This window comes from Hippocampus bargibanti, linkage group LG16 (genome assembly GCF_051943395.1).
Source record: "Hippocampus bargibanti isolate YZ-2025 linkage group LG16, ASM5194339v1, whole genome shotgun sequence".
Lineage (NCBI taxonomy): Eukaryota > Metazoa > Chordata > Actinopteri > Syngnathiformes > Syngnathidae > Hippocampus > Hippocampus bargibanti.
Genome location: NC_142749.1, coordinates 2,961,398 through 2,983,617, shown reverse-complemented (window position 1 = coordinate 2,983,617; position 22,220 = coordinate 2,961,398). Strand labels below are relative to the sequence as shown.

The 22,220-nt window shown below is 42.4% G+C and overlaps 1 protein-coding gene across 1 annotated transcript in view; it reads right to left on the bottom strand.

Moving 5' to 3' along the window:
• Nucleotides 1–7,076: 7,076 nt before the first annotated feature.
• The window catches only part of LOC148886116 (P2X purinoceptor 3-like), a 79,882-nt gene continuing 64,738 nt past the window's right edge, over nt 7,077–22,220 (bottom strand). Inside the window, 5 exon segments of the mRNA XM_089017439.1 lie at nt 7,077–7,111; nt 7,114–7,186; nt 8,752–8,829; nt 9,656–9,721; nt 9,796–9,889. Of these exon segments, the coding sequence (XP_088873565.1) occupies nt 7,077–7,111; nt 7,114–7,186; nt 8,752–8,829; nt 9,656–9,721; nt 9,796–9,889 (346 nt within the window).

Here is a 22,220-nt window from a genome sequence, read left to right as displayed (position 1 = left end):
GATTGACGGCCTGATCACCCGTGGACCTTTGCCATGCTTTTTGGGGGCCCTTGGTATACTGTTTATATTTATTAGACTGTTTTTTATTATTTTATTTTATTAGACTGTTTATTAGACTGTTTATGCCTGTCGTGATCGTTATTGTACTTATTTTCTTAGTCATTGGTTGTTTTATTCCATGCTTACTCACAATGATGAATTATATGGTAACCAATTCTCAGGTCAATTATGCAAAGATTTCCTACCAACAAATGCGTGAACAGGACCCTGTGTTGTAATTTGGAAATCTACACCATGGCCAGAGTGTGGTTGCTCCCGCCAAACGGAGGGCCGCGAAGGAATTTTCCTCGTCATTATTTTAATTGGATTGGATTTGCCTTCATTACTCTCGCAATGGAGTAATTAAATCTCACAGCAGTAAAGTTAATACAGAGGTTTTTCGCCTTCTCCATGGTAAAGAATGGTCCCCTGTGCCGTTACTTATGACGCTCATGGCTCATGCTGAAAACCGTGTTGGAGATGCATGTACTGATGTTTTTAATGTATAAAAACAGGAGGTAGTGTTAGAAGTAGTAAGATACACATGCTACAAACATCCTATGTTATTTCATTTCTACTTATTATTATCAATTAGTAAGTCCATATATGTATGTAGTTTAGTTTTCTGTATGTATTAATTAGTGTACTTGTACTTAGTGGAGGAATCTAGCTATCATGTTTCAGTCTAATAATAAATATTCATGATTGTATCTAGCAGATGATACGTCCTTTCCAAAGTGATACCACTCCTGTTTACAAATGCTTGAGACCCGCGCTTGAGCGCGCTCTTGCCTCTGTCCATTGGCCTAGCTTCTCCCCTGGAGAACATCCTCTCGCTGCCTGATAATAAATATTCCTTTTTTTGTATATCACCTTGCTTCCTGCTGATTTAATATTTAGACTATACAAATGGAGAGCTGAACCAGGAAGAACAACAGTTAATGCAACGCACAACCATGACAATGCAGCGAAAAATGCAACTTCTAAAGGTGACATTTTATCTAAAATGCGACAACAAATTCCAATCAACAAACAAATAATAATTGCAGAATTGGTGAATAAATTGCAAGGGGAGTTTCTGTCAGGACAGATAGTAAACCCGGTTTGCCCAATATTATTTTATATCATGGATTATATCAAGCGTCGGCAGGAGGGAATGGTGTCTCTGGTTAAAAAACATTATACAACCTATGATTTTGACTTGTATTGAGGAATGAAATGAAATACGTACTCTGTTTTGTACGAAGGGTTTACACAGGATACATTTTGATTTTGATGGTTTTACTTGAGGCCTTTGCAAAATGGTTAGAAATGTTCCCAGCGAGTAACCTGATGAATTAACTATAGCTCAAGATTTATGCAAAGATATGATATTGCGGTGTGGTGTTCCAGGAACATTGCTCCTCTACATACAGTGTAGCCAAATATTTAAAAACTAGCTTAGCTCTGTTGGTTGGTAACACAGAATATCACGTAGAGAACACCACAGGGTTTGTAGAGAGGATCAAAGACCTCATATTGGAACCTGAGGAAACATTGGCATCTTACGATGTGACTTCTCTCTTTACATCTGTCCCAACCCCAGCAGCAGTCTCAGTGGTGAGGACGAGACTGCTGGCGGACGTTTCTCTGCATGAAAGAACCAAACTTAAACCGGATCACATCTGCCAATTATTGGAAATCTGCCTTAATACTACGTATTTTCAATTTAGGGAGAAATTTTACAAAAAAAATAATGGTTGTGCTATGTGCTCACCAGTGGATGGGTGACACACACAGGCAATAGAAACCATGATTCGGTTTTGTTATTTCATACACTAAATTTACAAGTGTTGCATCAGTTTCTCCTTTTGAGATGTTATTTTGGGAGTTTACAATATGGTTCTAGGAATGTCAAATGGGTATGTTTCTGTCAACATGCTAGAATATCGAAGGTGTGTGTCCTCTTTTGCTGTTATACATTCACACTAAAATACGGAAAACTGCCCTGATCTTATTTTTTTCTGGTAATAGTGTTCTCCTTTAGCACATGTGGAAGGGGTGACTTTTTGAAGTGAAATTTAGACTTACTCATTAATCTAGACCAGAGGTGTCAATCTCATTTTTGTCACAGGCTGCTTTTCGGATTGTATCTTCCCATGGTAGACCCTTTTATTATGTAATAAAATATCATGTAAACAATGTTGAACCACCAAATTCCAATCACTGGTATGAACTATCACAGTTTGTCAGATTTTTACCAAGTGAGTGTTAACAGGAAGAATTATCACAAATCTCCACATGATTGATGATACATGGAAATTGGACAGTGGATCAGATTCTCTGACGCGGGTGATTTGCTTTTGCGGGCCACGTGAAATTATGTGGTGGACCAGAACTGGCCCAGAGACTTTGAGTTTGACACATATGATCTAGGCGGCCCGATTTTAAATAGAAAAACAAGCACTGCACCACATGTTCAATATACTTTTGCCCATGAAATACTGTTGCTGCACTGGACTCGATTATGTTCTTTTTATTCATTTCTTTTGTTAGTTTTCAACAACGGATGTTCAATTCATTTTACTTCGGTATTGTGTTCCTGCGTTGATGTTGCTGAACTGAACTTGAATTTATCATGTTTTAGATTATTTGAGTTTGCTTCCGAATACTGTAATGGTTCAGGTGCACAAATTTGGATTACTGTGAGGAAAAAAAGAGAGAGATCGAAAAAGTACTGTATTGTATTTGGGTTGAGTATGTTTTTAAATTGTCATCTTTGTTTGGTGTTTTATTGTGTTTAGGATTTTTTCGTGTACGTTCTGGCACAATATTAATGTATTGTATGTATATGTGTTTATTTTAAATGCCTTTCAAGGCTCTCAAGGACACTTTACAGTCACAGACAAGCATATATACCAGGGGTCGGGAACCTTTTTGACTAAGAGAGCCATAAAAGTAAAAGATTTAGAAATGTTTTTCACACACACGCGCGGCCACTTTTCAACAAAATATCAGAATGTATTATTTAAAATAACTTTGTGATAGTACTCACCGTAAACATGAACGGTTTTCCATTCCTCGTGATTGTTAAAAATCCAGGCAAACGATCAGAATGAAATTCAACTTGCCGGTCCAGAGGCGAAGTTACTGCTGGCTAGCATGCACACGACTCAAGCTTCCACACTTGCTAGCTGCAATATATTCTAGCAGAAGTATATTTATGCTAACGTTATCATGGGGCTTGTTAAAATGTCACTGACATTCGACTGTTTCATTGATGGTATTGTTTCATTGCAAATTAGAATCCGAACCTTTTCTCTCTTCAAAGGTGAATCCTCCGGTGCATTCAAGCTTGTGTACTCGTTGGGCTCATTTAAAGGGCCGTTTACCTGTTTCAACATGACGGCCAGTATCATCCAATCAAAATTGCGCTTTCGGCCAACTGCAGCACCAACAGGAAATGAACGGCGAAAAAAACGAGAATATGTATTAAGTTTTATCGGCGAGCCATATGCAATCATCAAAAGAGCCATATATGGCTCGCGATCCATAGGTTCCCGACCCCTGATATATACTATAATAAATAAAATATGATTACAAATAGAAATTTGAAGAAGGTCAGAGGGGTATGGGGGGCGAGGTTATGGACAGCTTTAAATGTAGAAAGAAGAATCTAAAGTTGATTCTATCTTAATTTAATTATTGGCAGATAAGAGAGTTGAATGATATGGAAAATAATTGAAAGCTTGCCGATGACTATGTTTCCGTTCACAGCAGAGGATACAGGTGTGCGATCGTCGATGACGGAGAAAGGGCTTCTCCGTTACTGACATGGCACTTCCCTGAGAGTTTGAGATTCCACCTACATTAGTGCATTTGGAGTTCCTCGTGGCGTACCAGAGGAGTATAAATTGGTTAACCAGATTCCTGCACGTTGGGGATCCATTTTTATTTGGAATCAAATAGAAATGAATGACACGTGTTGATGGGATCCGCTATCTCCACTACAGTGTCCAGAAGCATGCAAGTTATACTGAAGGAGCTATTGGAAGCAAAACAAGTGACAGTCACATCTCTGATGGCGTTCTGGGACTGCTTGGCGGTCGATGTGCTCTTGGTTGAGGCCAATGGAGGGTGTGCGATGTTTGGTGAACAGTGCTGTTCAACTTCACCCTGAAGGCTCCGCACACTGAACTGGATGGATCATTCCGGCGTGACCCCACCCTTGTCGTCAGAATTGTGGAGGAATACCTTTTTTTTTTTTGACGACGATACTACTGCAGCGTGTTCTACCGGAAACAAATTCCTTGTGTGTTCTACATACTTGGCAATAAAGATGATTCTGATTCTGATTCTGATTCTGATTCTGATTGTCACATACAAATTTAGTGTTTTGTCTTAATTTCGCTTACATTTTATCTTTCAGCTCTCTTGACATTGTGTGGGGGTTGCTGCGTTCCCTGTATCCAAGTTCTGCTTATCCAATTTATTACCATGGCTATTGCGCCCACGACATTTAAATTTAATTGGGTATACCCTCTACTGCTGAGCCTACAATGACATTCCGAGTCAAACTTACAACAGCCCCTCTCTTGGCCTTGGTGTCTCCCAAGATCAACTCAATTCTGTGAATTCCTTTATGATCCCTCCCTGGCAGACACCTCTTACGGCATGGATAGGAAAATCCCTCAACAATCTACATATGGTCATTGTTGCATGTTTTTGCTCCATGTTCTAATGATAGGAAAATGATGTCCAGTCTTTCCACACAGCACTTGCTTAATGTCGTGCCAACTCCCTTTGATCGTGACGGTGCTGGTACTTTTATTAGATTTCATTCATTCTAGGTGTCGGACTCTTTTGAGTCCAAAAGGGATGGATTATTTCAAATTATCAGTCTGTCACGTTTTGCGAGGTGGTGATGGTGGGTGCGGATCCCAAAAAGCAGGCGGGGAGTAGGAGGTTGTTTGACAAATTGTATTAAAATAAAGGTCAGCAGGAACAAAATGTAAATCAAAATCAACTGAACAGAAAAAATACAAAGTATCAAAAGAAGACCAAAAGTAAAAGTCCGCCAAGGTTAAACAAACACATGCACAGCATACACAATGCATGCAACAAACATGCAGCAAACAATGAACCGACGCCGGTTAAGTGTCAGTGATTAAAACGACCAGCACCTGCGAGGCTGCAGGCAGGGCTGACGTCGCTACCCGTTGGTCGCCAATCTGATCGGGACGACCAGCACCTGTGCAGGTGTAGGCGGGGCCGACAGCGCCCCCCGTTGGTCGCCAACCAGATCATGACATGCAGAGGTCGCCGGTTCGCGTCCCCGGACCCGTGTGGGTTTTCTCCGGGTCCTCCGGTTTCCTCCCACACTGGACCATTGACCACTCCAAATTGTCCCTCGGTGTGAGTGTGAGAGTGACTTTTGTATGTCTTTGTGTGCCCTGCGATTGGCTGGCAACCAATTCAGGGTGTCCCCCGCCTCGTGCCCGAAGACAGCTGAGATAGGCTCCAGCAACCCCCACGACCCTAATGAGGAATAAGCGGTACGGAAAATGAAATGAGATAATAATAATAATAATAATAATAATAATAATAATAATAATAATAATAATAATAATAATAATATTTTTTGTTAATCCTTTGCCATAGTATTTTGCTTTTCTCAATGGTATGTCATGAAAATAATGTCATGATGTGTGTCTTCCGCCATATTTACTTAGACTGTATAACATTTTGATACGCAAAGTGAAGCAAATTGATTCTTGGAGCCATATGCTCATTTGGCTTTCTGTTGCTTTTGCTTAAAGTTTGGGGACCATTCTCCTGACCGAATCCATAGGGAAAATTCCTTCAATTTGCTGAATTGACCATATATTAATATTAATATTAATATTAATAATATTAATAAATATAAATATAAATATAAATATAAATATAAATATAAATATAAATATAAATATAAATATAAATATAAATGATTCAGCCAGTGGAGCTGCTGGAGGACGTGTTCTCTTTGATGGACACCAAAAAGTAGTGAGTTGCAATAGTCAATACGGGAGGTGACGAGACTGGATAAGCATAGCAGTGGTGTGAGGGGTATATATATCATTAATATATGATGAAACAAGTCATAATGCATCCGTTGTTTAGTATAAGACTATCAATAATCAGCATGGTATCGCAAATCTGTGAAAATGTTGCAGTGGATATGATAAATATACAGTAGAACAATTGTTTACAAATGCAATGTGTTCCCCAAACCTGTTCTAAAACCAAAAATTTTGCATCTTAGGTAATGTTTCCATTTGAAATGAATGGACATACAATTTTTTTTTTATCCTTGTGTAATTTAAAAACAACATTCTGTATAGTATAGAAATTGATGAGAACAAAATTTATGTTGATTACATTGCAGCAGCAAATGAGTGTGTAGTGTCATAGTCTATACGTTCAGTATGACCTAGCCCTAATTGGATACCAACTACCTTTGCTTTGCATTGTCGGATGTGGTATCCATTTCAGGCAAACAAACACAAACACAACAAGCATTGGCCAAATGATGAAATACAAGAAAAGGCACACAGTACTGAGACTTCTTTAATGCAGTCCCCAAACCTAACCTGTAGAATTGCATTTTTAATTATCTTTTATGTGGTCATGTTACGACTAAACTTCTATAAAATTCATATCTGAGCATACGCGGGAGTTGTTGGGGAATGTGATGGAGGAAATGTGTGTTTGCTGCTCAAGAGCCAACTGTCAGTGCCTGAATCCATGCTCATTCTCCTTTATGCTCATTGAATAAAATTGCGCGTTAGCGAACAAAAAAAAAATCTCACCCATGCATACTTGATTCAATCCAAGCCATTGAAGAGTCTTTCCAATAATCATAGAGCCTGCTTTGTCTGAGCATGTAGGGTGCACTGATTTTTATTTCTGGGAAAAAAAAGACTAACTTTCATCATGCAAAGATGTTTTTATCTTTTTCAAAAACATTCCTCATTGATGATTTAACTTTACATCCCACTTATTATACATGCTGGTTGTTAATTGTAATGTTCAATGGAGTAAGCACCAATGGCGTTGTGCTTTGTTGAAACGAAAGCTGGCTGCGAAAAAGCCGGTTGTTTTGATGATCCGTTGAGTTGTCCGATACCTATAATATATGAGACAAATTAACGTTGTACAGTGACATAAAATCCATCCATCGTGAAGACTTATGGAAGAAACATGAACCATGCCTTTCAAAAAAATAGATATATTATGTTACGTAATTTAACTTTTCTCTATTCATATTAAACACTGCCATATCTAGTTCAGGGTTATGGGATGCTGGAGCCAATCCCAGCAGAGTTCAGGCGAAAGTCGTACTCGACCCGAAGTCTTTGCAGGTCAGATATAGACACATCAACCCTTTATAGCTAAATATCCAGGTCCGAGCTCTGAGGGTCACTGACTTGCATTTTTTCCAGCTGTCCCGGCTGCAACACACCTGATTCAAATGATTAGCTCATCAACCAGCTTTAAACTAGCATTAGAATGATCCTGGTTATATGAATCCGGCCTATTGCAGCCCAGAGAGTTTGAAAACAGGCGGCACCTTGTGGACTGAGTTTTAACACCCCTGCTTTACACTAAATTTGAATCCACATTGCCTGTACACAGGTGTTTTCTAGTTTTCATCTTATTTCAAATAATCGAGCCCTAAACTCCAAGACCTGAATCTCAGTGATGCTTCTGGGAAATTAAAAGAGGGGACCAGTTGGCCCCCTAGGGTCTAAAATGTGGGTCAATTTCAAAGATTCATGGGGCCCGATTTAACTAGATTGCCAAGTATACAAAATAAAATGAAATAAATCAAAATACGTACATACATTGGAGCATGATATTTCTAAATTGCAAATGAAAAAAAAACATTATTTGAGTAAAAATTTTAATATATCAACAAACAATTTTAATTCAAGTGACACAATTTCTTCATACATAAAATAAACAATAATTTTCTTTTTTTGGTTATACAATCAATTCCATGCTATTTTGATATTTCACGGTATTACAGAAAAGACAAAGAGATCAGACGTAGCAATATATTTCTCACTTGCGTCTATTTAAACAAATTCCTTTGCTTTGAAGAGTTCCGATGTACTGCAACAGCTCTGACATCATTCCCATTAGCCACTAAATTCGAATCACGAACATCAGTTTGCTGCAACGAATTGTCACTACCCTCCGCAGACTTGTTCAAATGTTTCTTAAAAACAAGAATGTGCTTGTCTGATGCCTGTTTTTAAATGTATTTTAGAGTTTAATCTTATTCTCACAGTCCATACTGAAGCCATCCACCATGTTTGATGTAAATATTGCAATGCATCATGGGTAAATGAATATAAAATTCTCTCTTTTTTGTAGTTTCCGGCAGATCACGGAAAAGCCTGAAATATCCTCTACCAATACTTTGTAATGCACCGAAACAAATTGCAAGGTGATTATGGCTCGATATTGGTAAGTCAAGATGGCAGATGACTAAAGTTAAAACATCTGAAGGAAAACATGTTTCAATTGTTGTTTAACTAAATGTGATTTTTTTTTAGCTATTGTAAAGCAATATGCGCTAATTGTGATAGACTTGCGCCGTTGCTGGCACAGTGGAGTTATTAAGTTGCGCCAGTGGCTGTCAAAACATGTAAATGGCGCAACACTCACAAAATATATTCACCTTACCTCTTCAAATTTCTTGGCCTTATACAGCGCTGCTCCCTTGAGAAAGTTCAGCAATATTATGTCACACAAGACAGTACCCTAAATAAAAATGCTCAATCAACATACTATCACAACTTGGGCAGAGCACAGCATTTATGTCCACAGAGCACACCTATTGTGGACACATGGTCTCATTGATTAAATTGAACGAATGTTCAATCAATTCAAGAACACACAATACAAAAGAGTTGCCATAAAATTGGAATTTAAAGTTTCACTTGGTGGGTTGTTGAATTGGTGACTTTATTGTTGGTGTTTAATATTTACTATTTCCTCAATGTTATGATGAATTAATTCAAGGATAAACTCAAGGGAAAAGCTTTTATGAAGGAATTTCAAACACCCTTGCTTAGCACATATAGTTGCTTTGAAACATTGGATTGGATTGGATTGGATTGGATATGCCTTTATTAGTCTCACAGTGGAGAAACATGCCTCCAAAAGTATGTGGAATGCCATTTCATTTCATAAAATGCAACAGACTTAAACAAAATGTAACGGTGATGCCGTGGGCTGCGCAAGAATTAACCATATGCATATGTACTGCCGATTGAGGCCCACGAGTATTATCCCTGCAATATTGATAAAGTCTTTTTTTGCGAATTTGTGTAGTCTCCCCAAAGTATTGCTCCTTAGGGACCAGGGACCAATCATAGCAGAGTCCGGCACCACGTCTGGACAGTAGGGATATAGAAGCGAAACGTCCGACACCTTCAAATAAGTACAGATGACGGCTGAAGAAACCTTTTCATCGATGGGCCATTCCTGTACGACTGAGAGCTTACACGGACATAATATATACTAGAAATTGATTACTCTGAGGTTTACATTTAAGCTATTTTGTACAGCGTTCTGTAATACTCACCACTCCGATTGAAGTGAAGGCTGCTACCATATTTATTAGTGTGGGAATCATGTTGAACTTGCCTGCCTAAAATGGAAAACATTCATAAATGTCATAAGGAAAAATCTTTTATCATGAACAAAGTGCTTAAACATACTCACATTTCCATTGACAAGCACATCAAACCTAATAGCATAGGCTTTCACCAGTGTACGGTACTCAGTCCCATTTTCCATCTTATAATATTTGGCAAACCTCAATAAAGAAAACAAACATTGTGGGTCATTTGTAACACATTAGGACTCATGTGTGTCATGAACTGATGATTTAAACCGGGAATGGCCAAACCTTTCTTTCTAAAATTCGGCAGGTAGGCCGGGTCAACACAAGATATGGTACATATAAAAAACGGCATATATTTTTGTATGTATGTATGTATGTATGTATGTATGTATGTATGTAAAAAAAAACAAATCTGCGTCTCACCCACCATGGATGGTGTCTGTATGTAGCTGTATGTAAAAAAAAACAAAGCTGAGTTCTCACCCATCCGTGGTTCCCATGCGTTTCTGTCCCCCATTTTGTTGCTCGGGTCCTCTTGCAACCACCAGGAAGCTTGGGGATCTGCGCAGTGCTCCGACCTGTTCCCAGGCACGACTGTCACCTTTACCTTCCAGGCTCTCTCCAGCTCCTCTCTGAGCCCTTGGTATTTCTCGATTTTCTCATGTTCCTTCTTTCTGTTGTTTGTTGTTTGTTTCCATCACTCGGGACCGCTACATCCACGACAACGGCTTTCTTTTCCCCTTTATCTATGACCACGATATCTGGTTGGTTGTCCATTACCATGTTGTCGGTCTGTATCTGGAAGTCCCACAGGATCTTTGCTCGGTCATTCTCCACCACCTTGGGAGGTGTTTCCCATTTTGACCGTGGGGTTTCCAGTCCATACTCCGCACAGATGTTTCGGTAGACTATGCCAGCCACCTGGTTATGGCGCTCCATGTAGGCTTTCCCTGCCAGCATCTTACACCCTGCAGTTATGTAATCCAACACATAACTGCAGGGTGTAAGATCTCAGTAAGGTCTCAGGTGCCTCTTTGCACAACCTACACCTTGGGTCTTGTCTGGTGTGGTATATCCCTGCCTCTATGGCTCTGGTGTTCAGGGCCTGCTCTTGGGGGTGTTGCTTTGTGTAAGCGGTTCGGTAAATGATACAACTTCTGGATAGAGTTGAGGTTCTTTATTAGGACGGCTGTGTTGGTTGGAGGGAGAAGGCAATTGACATGCATGGCTCTCGTAGGCTCTCATCAGACTGACTTGCAGCAGCGCACATGCTCCTTTGATCTAAAGCCAGGCATCACTAGTAGAACATGCAGATACAATTTGCTCATATCATTACATCTCCCTTTCTTAATTTAATTCTTTACTTTTAACAAATGTAATTAATTTAATTATGTCAGTAATTAGCAAACTTAAACTTGAATAAAGTATTGCTAACTTTTGCAACAATAAATGAAACATTCACATGAAACATTCACACCATTTTTTTTTCATGATCACTTAGAAAAACATGTTAAATGGTTTCAATCAGTCTCTCAGGTGGTTTCACTTTCCTTGAGGATTTTTGGATAGCATGTCCTGGATTTAGAGGTGTTACAACAATCTGTTACAGTCTCTGTTCGTTGACTTGCTATGGTTGGTTCTTTGAGAAGATCTCGGCGGTTTCTTCTTAAAACAGCACCTTCCTGTGTCTGAATGTTGTATGACCTCGGTTGGACCTGACGCAGAACAGTTCCTTTCTGTGACCATGTGTCTGTTTTGTCTGTTTTGTCTTTGTACCGTACTTGGTCACCGGTGTGTAGTTCAGGTAGGTTCCGTGTTCCTCTGTCATGGTAGAACTTTTGTTTTTGTTTCTGTTGTTCTTTGATCTTCCTCACTTTCTCCCCTTCCTTTGTCTTTAGCAAGTTTTCCGGGATGGGTAAGTTGGATCTCAGCACGCGTCCCATGAGTAGCTGGGCCGGGGACATACCACACTCGATCGGCGTTGTGCGATACACCAGCAAGCTCTGGTAGAAATCCGTTCCACTGTCTGTTGCCTTGTACATCAGCCTTTTCACAGTCTTGACAGAACTTTCCTTGATGGCTCTGTTTAGATCTCTGGGATCCAGGCATATTCTGAGTTTTCCGTTCTTTTTCTCTACGACAACGAGTCTCACCCAGTCAGTCGGCTCATCTATTTTCTTTATCACATGCCTGCTCTCCATGTTGTCCAATTTTGATTTTAGCTGCTTTTGAAGAGCAAATGGGACTTTCCTGCATGGATGTATCACTGGTGGCACACTCTTGTCCACTCTGATTGTGTGTTCTCCTGGTCGGCAGCCTAACCCTTGAAACAAGTCTTTGTACTGCTCCATCAGTTGATCATATGCTGTCTCTTTTTGTCTATCACAACAAAAAACTCTCTTCACTAGAGTCTCTCACATGCCGACAATCCTAGTAGACCTTGCACATCCCATGTGTTTAAAATTGCTTTCAATGTATAGTTCTATCTGCTATTTTATTATGTATCATTTTACTTATGGTTTTATTGTTATGTGCTTTGTTTTATTGTTTTTATTGTAAAGTGTCCTTGGGTGTTTTGAAAGGCGCTTGAAATAAAATGTATTATTATTATTATCCCTTGGAACTATGATGAAAGATATATTGTGTAATTGGCCTTTATGTGTCACATTCACAATGCATTTTCCTCTCATTGGTATGACTGCACCCGCATAAGCTGTTACGTTCATGTTTGCTTTATGTATTTTTGGTCTCTGAAATGACATTCACATTGGCTCCAGTATCCAATTTGAATTTTAGATGAATGTTGTTCACTTTCAGCGTAGTGATCCAATCTCTTTCTTCTCTTCTTTTACAACATTCACATAAAGTTCCTCCACTTTATAATGATCATCTACTGCATCTACCTTGCCTTTCATGTCTTGGTTCCTGCAGCAACGAGCACAGTGATTTGCTTTGTCACAGTTTTTACATATTTTCCCATATGCTGGACACTGCTTTGGGGGATGTTGCGAACCACGAGTACAAGATTTTCACTCTTGCTTTGATCTCAGCAGTCTTGTTTTTGTTGAATCTGTGTGCATTTCTTTCCACTGCATCCACGTTGCAGCTAGCATCATTTAGCAACTCTTTAGCCTGTGATTTAACAGTCTCAGCGGATCTACACACTGCTAAGGCTTTTTCCAGGTCCAGATCTGATTCTCGGAGTAGCCTTTCTCTCAGTTTATTATCTGTAATGCCACACACTATTCTGTCTTTGATCAATGATTCTGTTAATCCACCGAACTCACATGTCTTTGATCTGTTTCTCAGCTCATTTGCATATTGGTCAATAGGTTCTCCAACTGTCTGTACACATGTGAAGAATCTGTGCCTTTCAAACGTCACATTGCGTTTCGGAATGCAGTAAGCTTCAAACTTTTCCATTATTTTTGAAAGCTTCATCTTGTCATCCTCAGCATCAAATGTGAAGTTATTGAGCTTCCTCTCCCACAATGTGCAAAAACATGGATGCTTTCATCTTTGAATGGCTTTCATCAGCTCCAATTGCAGACAAATACAGTTCCAAACGTTGCTTAAATCTCTTCCAATTTTCAGCCACGTTACCTGTTAGCTGCAGAGCTGTGGGTGGACGTAAATCTTCCATTTCTGCCATTTCCTGCCGTGGGTTGTGCTCAATGTCCTTCCTCCGTGGAATCTTCCGTTCCAAGTCCTTTTATTGTCCTCTTGTCTTCCAGACCAATTCTGACACCATGTGTTGCTTTGTGTAAGCGGGTTCGGTAAATGATACAACTTCTGGATAGAGTTGAGGTTCTTTATTAGGACGGCTGTGTTGGTTGGAGGGAGAAGGCAATTGACATGTGTGGCTCTCGTAGGCTCTCATCAGACTCACTTGCAGCAGCGCGCATGCTCCTTTGATCTAAAGCCAGGCATCACTAATAGAACATGCAAATACGATTTGCTCATATCATTACATTGGGCAGCCAGGATGAGTGCCTCTGTGCTGTCCTTTAGGCCAGCCCTCTCTAGCCATTGACAGGACTTATTGAGATAAGCCACTTCTGCTATGGTACATCCCGTGTAGGGGCTCCCGTGTAGTGGCTTTTCCTCCCATGATTGTCCCTCTTCCATCACCTCATTCTCTGTTCCCCATTGTCTGAGACATTCTCTGAGTACATCATCTGTTGGAGCCTTATCTTTGATGTATTCATGGAGCTTAGATGTTTCATCCTGGACAGTGGCTCTCACACTCACTAGTCCCCGGCCTCCTTCCTTACGGCTTGTGTACAGTCTCAGGGTGCTGGACTTGGGATGGAACCCTCCGTGCATGGTGAGGAGTTTTTGGGTCTTAACATCCGTGGTCTTAATCTCTTCCTTTGGCCACCTTATTATTCCTGCAGGGTATCTGATCACTGGAGGGGCATAGCTGTTTATTGCCCGGGTCTTGTTCTTGCCATTGAGCTGGCTTCTGAGGACTTGCCTCACTCGGTGGAGGTATTTGGTCATCGCCGCTTTCCTTGTTGCTAGTTCGAGGTTGCCATTGGCCTGTGGTATACCGAGGTACTTGTAGCTGTTTTCAATGTCTGCTATTGTTCCTTTAGGGAGTGAGACCCCTTCAGTGTGGACTACCTTGCCCCTCTTAGTCACCATCCGACTACATTTCTCCAGCCCGAATGACATTCCGATGTCACTGCTTTAGATTCTGGTTGTGTGGATCAGGGAGTCTATGTCCCTTTCGCTCTTAGCATACAGCTTTATGTCATCCATGTCGAGGAGGTGACTGATCATAGCTCCATTTCTGAGGCGGTATCCATAGCCTGTCTTGGCGATTATCTGGCTGAAGGGGTTCAGTCCTATGCAGAACAGCAGTACGGAGAGTGCATCACCTTGATATATGCCACATTTGATGGACACTTGCGTTAGTGGCTTGCCATTGGCTTCAACTGTGGTTTTCCACATCCTCGTCGAGTTTGCAACGAAGGCTCTCAGGGTCCTGTTGACCTTATACAACTCCAAGCATTCAGTGATCCATGTGTGTGGCATTGAGTCATATGCTTTATTGTAATCAATCCAGGCTGTGCACAGGTTGGTATGTCGGGACCTGCAGTCTTGAGCGACTGTTCTGTCAACCAGCAGCTGATGTTTGGCACCTCTAGTATCTCTACTAATGCCTTTCTGTGCTTTGCTCATATATTGATCCATGTGTCCACTTATCTTAGCCGCAATGATGCCTGACATGAGCTTCCATGTTGTGGAGAGACAGGTTATTGGCCGATAGTTGGAAGGAACTGCACCCTTTGAGGAATCCTTCATCAGGATTGTTCGCCCTTCGGTTAGCCATCCTGGGTGAGTCCCATCCATCAGCAACTGGTTCATTTGTGCTGCTAGGCGCTCGAGGAGAGCTGTGAGTTTCTTTAGCCAGTAGGTGTGGACCATATCCGGGCCTGGTGCCGTCCAGTTTTTTATACCTGAGACTCTTCCTTGTATATCTGCCGCTGTGATGGTAACTGGGTTCTGTTCAGGGAGATTGCTGTGCTCCTCTTTCAGAGTCACCAGCCATTGTGCACTGCTGTTATGTACGACCTCCTTCTCCCATATGCCTTTTCAGTATCTTTCAGTTTCCAGCCTTGGAGGGTCTGCTCTGCTGTTATAAACCTGCCACTGAGCGTACACTTTCGCAGGTTGTGTTGCGAACAGCCTGTTTATTCTTCTGGCCTCATTCTCGTTCGTGTACCTCTTTAGGCGACTGGTCAAGGCCTGGAGCCTTTGTTTGGCAGTTTCGAGTGCTTCAGGTATGGTTATCTGCATGTACCTCTTGGGTATTGGCCTTTTATTCACACCTCTCTGGATCTCCGTTAATTGACTTAAATCTTTCCGAGCCGCCTTGTCTTGGCCTCAACCGTCTTTTCCATGGTGGGTAATGAATCTCATGGCTCTCATGGTTGCTCTTGTAGCCGAGCATTTCTAGGATCACTGATGCTGAGGTGTATATCAGCTCATTGGTTTCCGTCATCGTTCCGGTCGGGATCGTTCTCAGTGCTGCATTCACAGTTTTCATGAGACTTTCAGGTCGTACTTCACATAGCTGATGTAATTGGTTTCTTAGTTGCCCAGTTTTCATTCTTGCCATGATCTTATCTCTCAGGTCAGTTGCTGCCTCGCTCAGCATTTCATTCATTGGGGCTTGTCTCCCAATCTCTGGTTGAACCTCTTCCTCTGATGTGGCAGCCTGGGGCCCTTCACCTCAGAATTTGTGTTGTACCTCATCAATCTCAAGTTGTGATATATATATATATATATCTTCTTTTCCTTTCGGCTTTTCCCCTCAGGGGTCGCCACAGCGAATCAATGTCCTCCATCTATCCCGGTTTTGTGCATTCTCTTCTCTCACATCAGCTACACATCACATCATGTCCTCTTTGACCACATCCATAAACCTCCTCTTCGGTCTTCCTCTCGGTCTCCTGCCTGGCAGTTCAAGGCTCAGCATCCTTCTCCCTATATAGTCACTCTCTCTCCTCTGGAAATGTCCATACCATCTCAGTCTGGCCTCTCTGACTTTCTCTCCAAAGCCTCTAATATGAGTTGTCCCTTTAATGTTCTTCCAATGTGCTTGTTTTTAGTTTTTACGATTCCTATAACCACTGGAAATACTCGACAGTCACCAGAGGAACTTATGGTCGAATTCCAATCCGCTTTGGCTGTCGGATCGTCTCGTGATTCCGGTCATTTATCCGGACCACGGACGAGAACACGGACGAGAACACGTACCATCTCCACCCACCTGTACCCGCTGTTGAGGGCTAACCTGGACGCTGCCTGTCTCTCGACGTTGCTGGTTGCTATCATGTCGTTCCTCCAACGACTCGTTGGACGGCTGCAGTATTCGGCGTCAGAGCTGCTTGACCTCCGCTCCCGGTGGACGAGCGTGCCACAGGCGATTTTCCGATTACCGGAAATCGCTCGCCGCCCTTCCCAGAGGTATATCCACCGCGGATCACGTCGAGACTTTCACCTCGACGACTCCAAGGATATCACCTCCCTGTGGTCATCTTTCCGCCGGCCACGCAGAGGTTACAGCCGCTCCGTGCAACACCGTGTGTGCCCCTCAAAATGACACCACCAGCGTCACCTTCGGCCTCCTGAACATCCGCTCGCTTACGGGGAAGGGTTGTCTTATCCAAGACATCCTTAGTGACCGTAAGTTGGACTTCTTCTGCTTGAATGAGACCTGGCAAACGGCGGGGGACTTTTCCGAGTTGAACGACACCACGCCACCTGGGTTTGTTTACCTCTCAAAACTCCGCCTCTCGGGCCGTGGAGGCGTTCTCGCGATATTTTACCGCGAGATCTGGAAAGTCACTCAAGTGCCAGTCCCGGAAACACTCTCATTTGAATGCCTTGCGTGTCAAATTTCTGGTCCATCTCCCACAGTTATAGCCACTGTATATCGTCCCCCCAAACCACATCGTGACTTTTTAAAAGACTTCTCAGCTGTCCTCACACACCTCTCCACTCTGTCACCAAATATTATTATCCTTGGGGACTTCAACATACACATTTACAATTCCACCCATCCCCTCATCAAAGACTTTATTTCCTCACTGGAGAGTTTTGGCTTGCATCAATTCTCTGATTTCCCCACGCATATAAAAAGGCATATCCTGGACTTAATATGCTGCTGTGGTTTTACCCCCGCCAACTGCACAGCAAACGAACTAGCTGTAACGGATCATTTCCTTGTCTCATTTAACGTTCCCATCACACTCTCTCTCCCCAAGCCACCGCGCATCATCACTTATCGGAACATCAAACACATTGACACTGTCACCCTCACTGCAATGGCTGCCAACCTCAATCCGGACTACAACTCCCCCCCTGATGAACTTGTTTCCCGATACAACACGGACCTTGCTAACATGCTCAACACCCTTGCTCCTGTAAAATCCCGGTCAGTCCAATTCACTCGATCCGCCCCTTGGTTCACCGCCCAACTCCGCTCCACCAAGGCGAAAACTCGGCAGCTGGAAAGACTTTACAGAAAGACCGGCCTCACCACCCACCAGGACATGTACACAGCTCACCTCACCCACTACAAAAACTCTATCACACGTGCAAAATCACAATACTACTCTGGACTGATTGACGCTAACACTGGGAATCCACGGACTCTGTTTTCCCTGTACACCAAAATCATTCAACCCCCTATCTCCCCCCCCCCCACACTTTCACTCCTCAGACACCTGCAACGCACTACTTCAGTTTTTCACTGAAAAGATCAACAAGATCCACCAGCACCTCGGCTCCTCTGTATCCCCCCTCCCCCAACCTTCCTTCTCCCTATCAACTGCTGTCGTCTTTTGAACCCCCTCATCCCTCCTTACTTTCTGACCTCATCACCAAGTCCAAGAATTCCACCTGTCAACTTGACCCCCTCCCTACTGTCCTCATCAAATCTTGTCTACCCGCTCTCCTCCCTTTTATTTCAGCTATTATTCACTCATCATTGTCCACTGGAATTGTTCCTGTCCCTCTCAAAACCGCAGCTGTAACGCCAATCCTGAAAAAACTTGGTTCAGATCCCAATGATTTCAATAACCTACGTCCAATTTCGCATCTTTCATTTATCACTAAAATTCTCGAAAAAAACGTCGCCCGTCAACTCCACTCTCACCTCACTCACAATAACCTCTACGAACAATTCCAGTCTGGTTTCCGTCCCCGCCACAGCACTGAATCAGCCCTCATAAAAATCACGAATGACCTTCTCATAGCAGCAGATACCGGCTCCCTCTCTATTCTCATCCTTCTTGATCTATCTGCGGCCTTTGACACCATTTCTCACCCCATCCTGCTCAACCGACTCTCCACTCTAGGCGTGACACACACCCCACTTAATTGGTTTCACTCCTACCTCACTGGCCGCACACAGTTTATCCAAATTACCTCATTCACTTCACGGCCCTCCCCTGTGTCTTCTGGTGTGCCCCAAGGGTCTGTTCTGGGGCCCCTTCTCTTTATTATATACCTTCTTCCCCTTGGTGATATCTTCCGCAAATTTGGAATTCATTTTCACTGCTTCGCGGATGACACCCAGCTCTACCTCTCCAGTAAACCCGACGCCTCTCTTCCACCTGCATCCCTTACACTTTGCCTCTCAGAAATCAAATCCTGGTTTTCTCATAACTTTCTCAAACTAAACAGCGAAAAAACTGAACTTCTCCTTGTCGGTACAAAATCCACCCTTAACAATGCAAACAGTTTCTCTCTCACCATTGACAGTTCTACCGTGTCCCCCGCCCTTCAGGTTAAGAGCCTGGGTGTCATCCTTGATAACACACTATCTTTTCACTCCCATATAAATAACATGACCCGGTCTGCATATTTTCACCTCCGCATTATCAATCGTCCCCGTCCCTCTCTCACCCCTCACACCACTGCCATCCTCGTCCATAGTCTCGTCACCTCCCGTATCAATTATTGTAATTCACTTCTTTTCGGGGTCAATCAAAAATGTCTCCATAAACCCCAACTAGTCCAAAATTCCTCAGCCCGGATCATCACAAAAAAAAACCTCATTTCACCACATCACTCCTGTCCTCCAACAGCTCCACTGGCTCCCTGTTAAACTCCGTATTGAATGCAAGATACTTCTGTTTACATTTAAAGCCATCCATAACCTTGCCCCCCCCCCTATCTGTCTGACCTAATTCAAATCTCCGTTCCTTCTCGGGCCCTCAGATCCTCTTCCTCCCTCCACCTCTACATGCCCTCTGCCCGTCTCACAACGATGGGGTGCAGAGCTTTCAGCCGCTCCGCACCTAAACTCTGGAACTCACTTCCACCCAACATCCGCAACATTGACTCCCTTCCTACTTTCAAATCTCACCTGAAAACTCACCTGTTTAAACTTGCTTTCATGGTCTAATTTATTCTGCTGTTTTATTATTTATTGTTTTATGCATGATTTTACTGTTTTCTGTGTTGTCTTTGTTTAAATTGTCCTTGAGTGTTCAGAAAGCCGCTTGTAAATTAAATGTATTATTATAATGTACTCATTCCTGATCCTATCCAACCTGGTCACTCCCAAAGAAAACCTCAACATCTTCAGCTCTGCTACCTCCAGCTCTGCTTCCTGTCTTTTTTTGAGCGGCACTGTCTCCAGTCCACGGTTTTATACACTTTTCCTTTCATCCTAGCTGAAACCCTTCTATCACACATCACACCTGACATTTTTAAAATAAAAATGTCAACTGTATACTGTAAATGTGAAAAACCGTTTCATAAAAAAACTGTACATAGTGCAAGTATCAAGAAAGGCATAGTGATATATTTAGCTGTATTGCATCAACCCATATTTACAAGTGTCCAGTTTTTTTTCCTCACATGTGATCATTGAGAATTGCAAAGCCTGACAGCAGTCGGTAGGAACGAGCGGCGGTACCTCTCCTTCTTGCAGCGCGGGTGTAATAGTCTCTGGCTTAAGGTGTCACATCCTAATTGGCGTCAGGTGCACGCCCGTCCCCCCCCTGCCCTCCGGGCTCATTCACCTGATTCCAATCCCTTTGATTGTGCCTTCTGGCTATAAAAGCCACCCGTTCCCACTCGGTCATCGCCGGGGTATTCTTCCTTTCGTTACCCTGTGAGGTGTGGCAATGGATGAGCAGGTGTCAGTTGTGGGAAGCTGGTTGTAAGAGGGGGGCAGGGAGGGTAAGTCCACAGCGAGAGTTGGCGCAGGTGCAACTACAGGTGTTGTTGACGGTGGGCCGGGGGCGACGGGGGTCTTGTCAAACCAATTGAAAAGCGGTTAAGTTCATCTGCCCAGTCCTTTTCTTTTTCGTTCATTGTCACTGGGCTTTTGTGGCCTGAGATATTTTTCAGGCCCTTCCAGACACCAGCGACATTGCTGGCTTGCAGCTGCTCCTCCATTTTCTTCCTGTAGGCCTTCTTCCCCTGTCTGATCTTCCTCCTCAGTTGGATCTGCACGGCCTTCAGTTCCTCTTTATTGCCCGACACAAAAGCCCTTTTCTTTTCCTTCAGGAGGGATTTAATGTCAGGATTAATCTATGGTTTGTTGTTGGAAAAACACCGCACAGCCCGGGTGGGTACAGTGTTTTGTTCACAAAAGTTTATGGTGTCGGTGAGTGAATCAATGTCATCCCTATGAATCTCAGTAAAGAGCTCCCACCTGGTTGAGTCAAAACAATCCCGCAGAGCTTCTTCAGCTTCTGTGGACCATCTGGCCAATGGGTTTGTACACAGGCTGCAGATATATCATATTGTGGTCTGCTCTTCCAGAGGGAATGGGGGGGATGGTTTGTACGCATCCTTGGCATTTGAGTAGAATAAGTCCAAGATGATATTGTCTCTGGTCGCACAAGTTACATATTGTGTGAATGTTGGGAGGGAGGATTTCAGGGGAACGTGATGGAAGTCCCCTGAGATGATGAACAAGGCATTGGGGGACTTCGTTTGCAGCTTGTTTAACACAGTCATGAGGGGTTCGGAGGCAGCGCCGCCATTTGCTGTAGGGGAAATGTACGCTGTCACGGCTATGTAACATCTGACTCACGACCGAGTTCCCTTCCTTTTAATCCCTTAAGGGAAAAGCCGAAATGAAAAGAAGAAGATTATTATTATTATTATTATTATTATTATTATTATTATTATTATTATTTGTTCAGTTCTAATTCTTGTTTCTTATCTGGTTCGGTGTTCAACGAAGTTCTGTGATAAAAATATCATCGAGGACGATAGATGGTGAACAAAAAGCTACTTTATTCTAGTGAAACAAAAAAAGAAACGGTTTTCATGCATGCACGTCATACTAACTGCACAGGGAACCATTCTTTATATTTTACTTTACTTTATCTTATCTAATCTATCTAACTTTATCTAATATTATATAACCTAATCTAACCTATCTAACACCATGGAGAAGGCGAAAAACCTCTGTCACTACTGCTGTGATTTGGAATCTCTCCATTTGTGAGAGTTTTGAATTTTGACGAGGAAAACTCCTTCTCGGCTCTCCGTTTTTTTTTTTTTTTTTTTTTTTTTTTTTTTTTTTTGGAGCAACCACACTCTGGCATGGTGTACTATTCCGAGCTACAACACAGGGTCCCCTTCACGCATTTGTTGATACAAAACCTTTGCGTAATTCACCTGAGAATTAGTTATCATATTCATTAGCATTGCTCTCAAGCATGGAATAATACAACCAATGACTAAGAAAATAAATACAATCACAATTGCGATAGGGATAAACATTCTGAGCAAAGTCGTATACCACGGGTCCCCAAAAAGCATGTCAAAAATCCACGGGTGATCAAGCCGTGTACCTTTGGCCATAGCATCTCTGAGATCCCTGATAACAGACAAAGCATCAGTCATGTTTATTGAATTCGCTTCTTCGGGTATGTATGTACAACAAGTGTCACCCACCATAGCACAGACACCCCCTTGTGGGGCTGTCAAAAGGTCCAAAACCATTCTATTTTGCAGCACCATTTGTCTAATTGCTGCA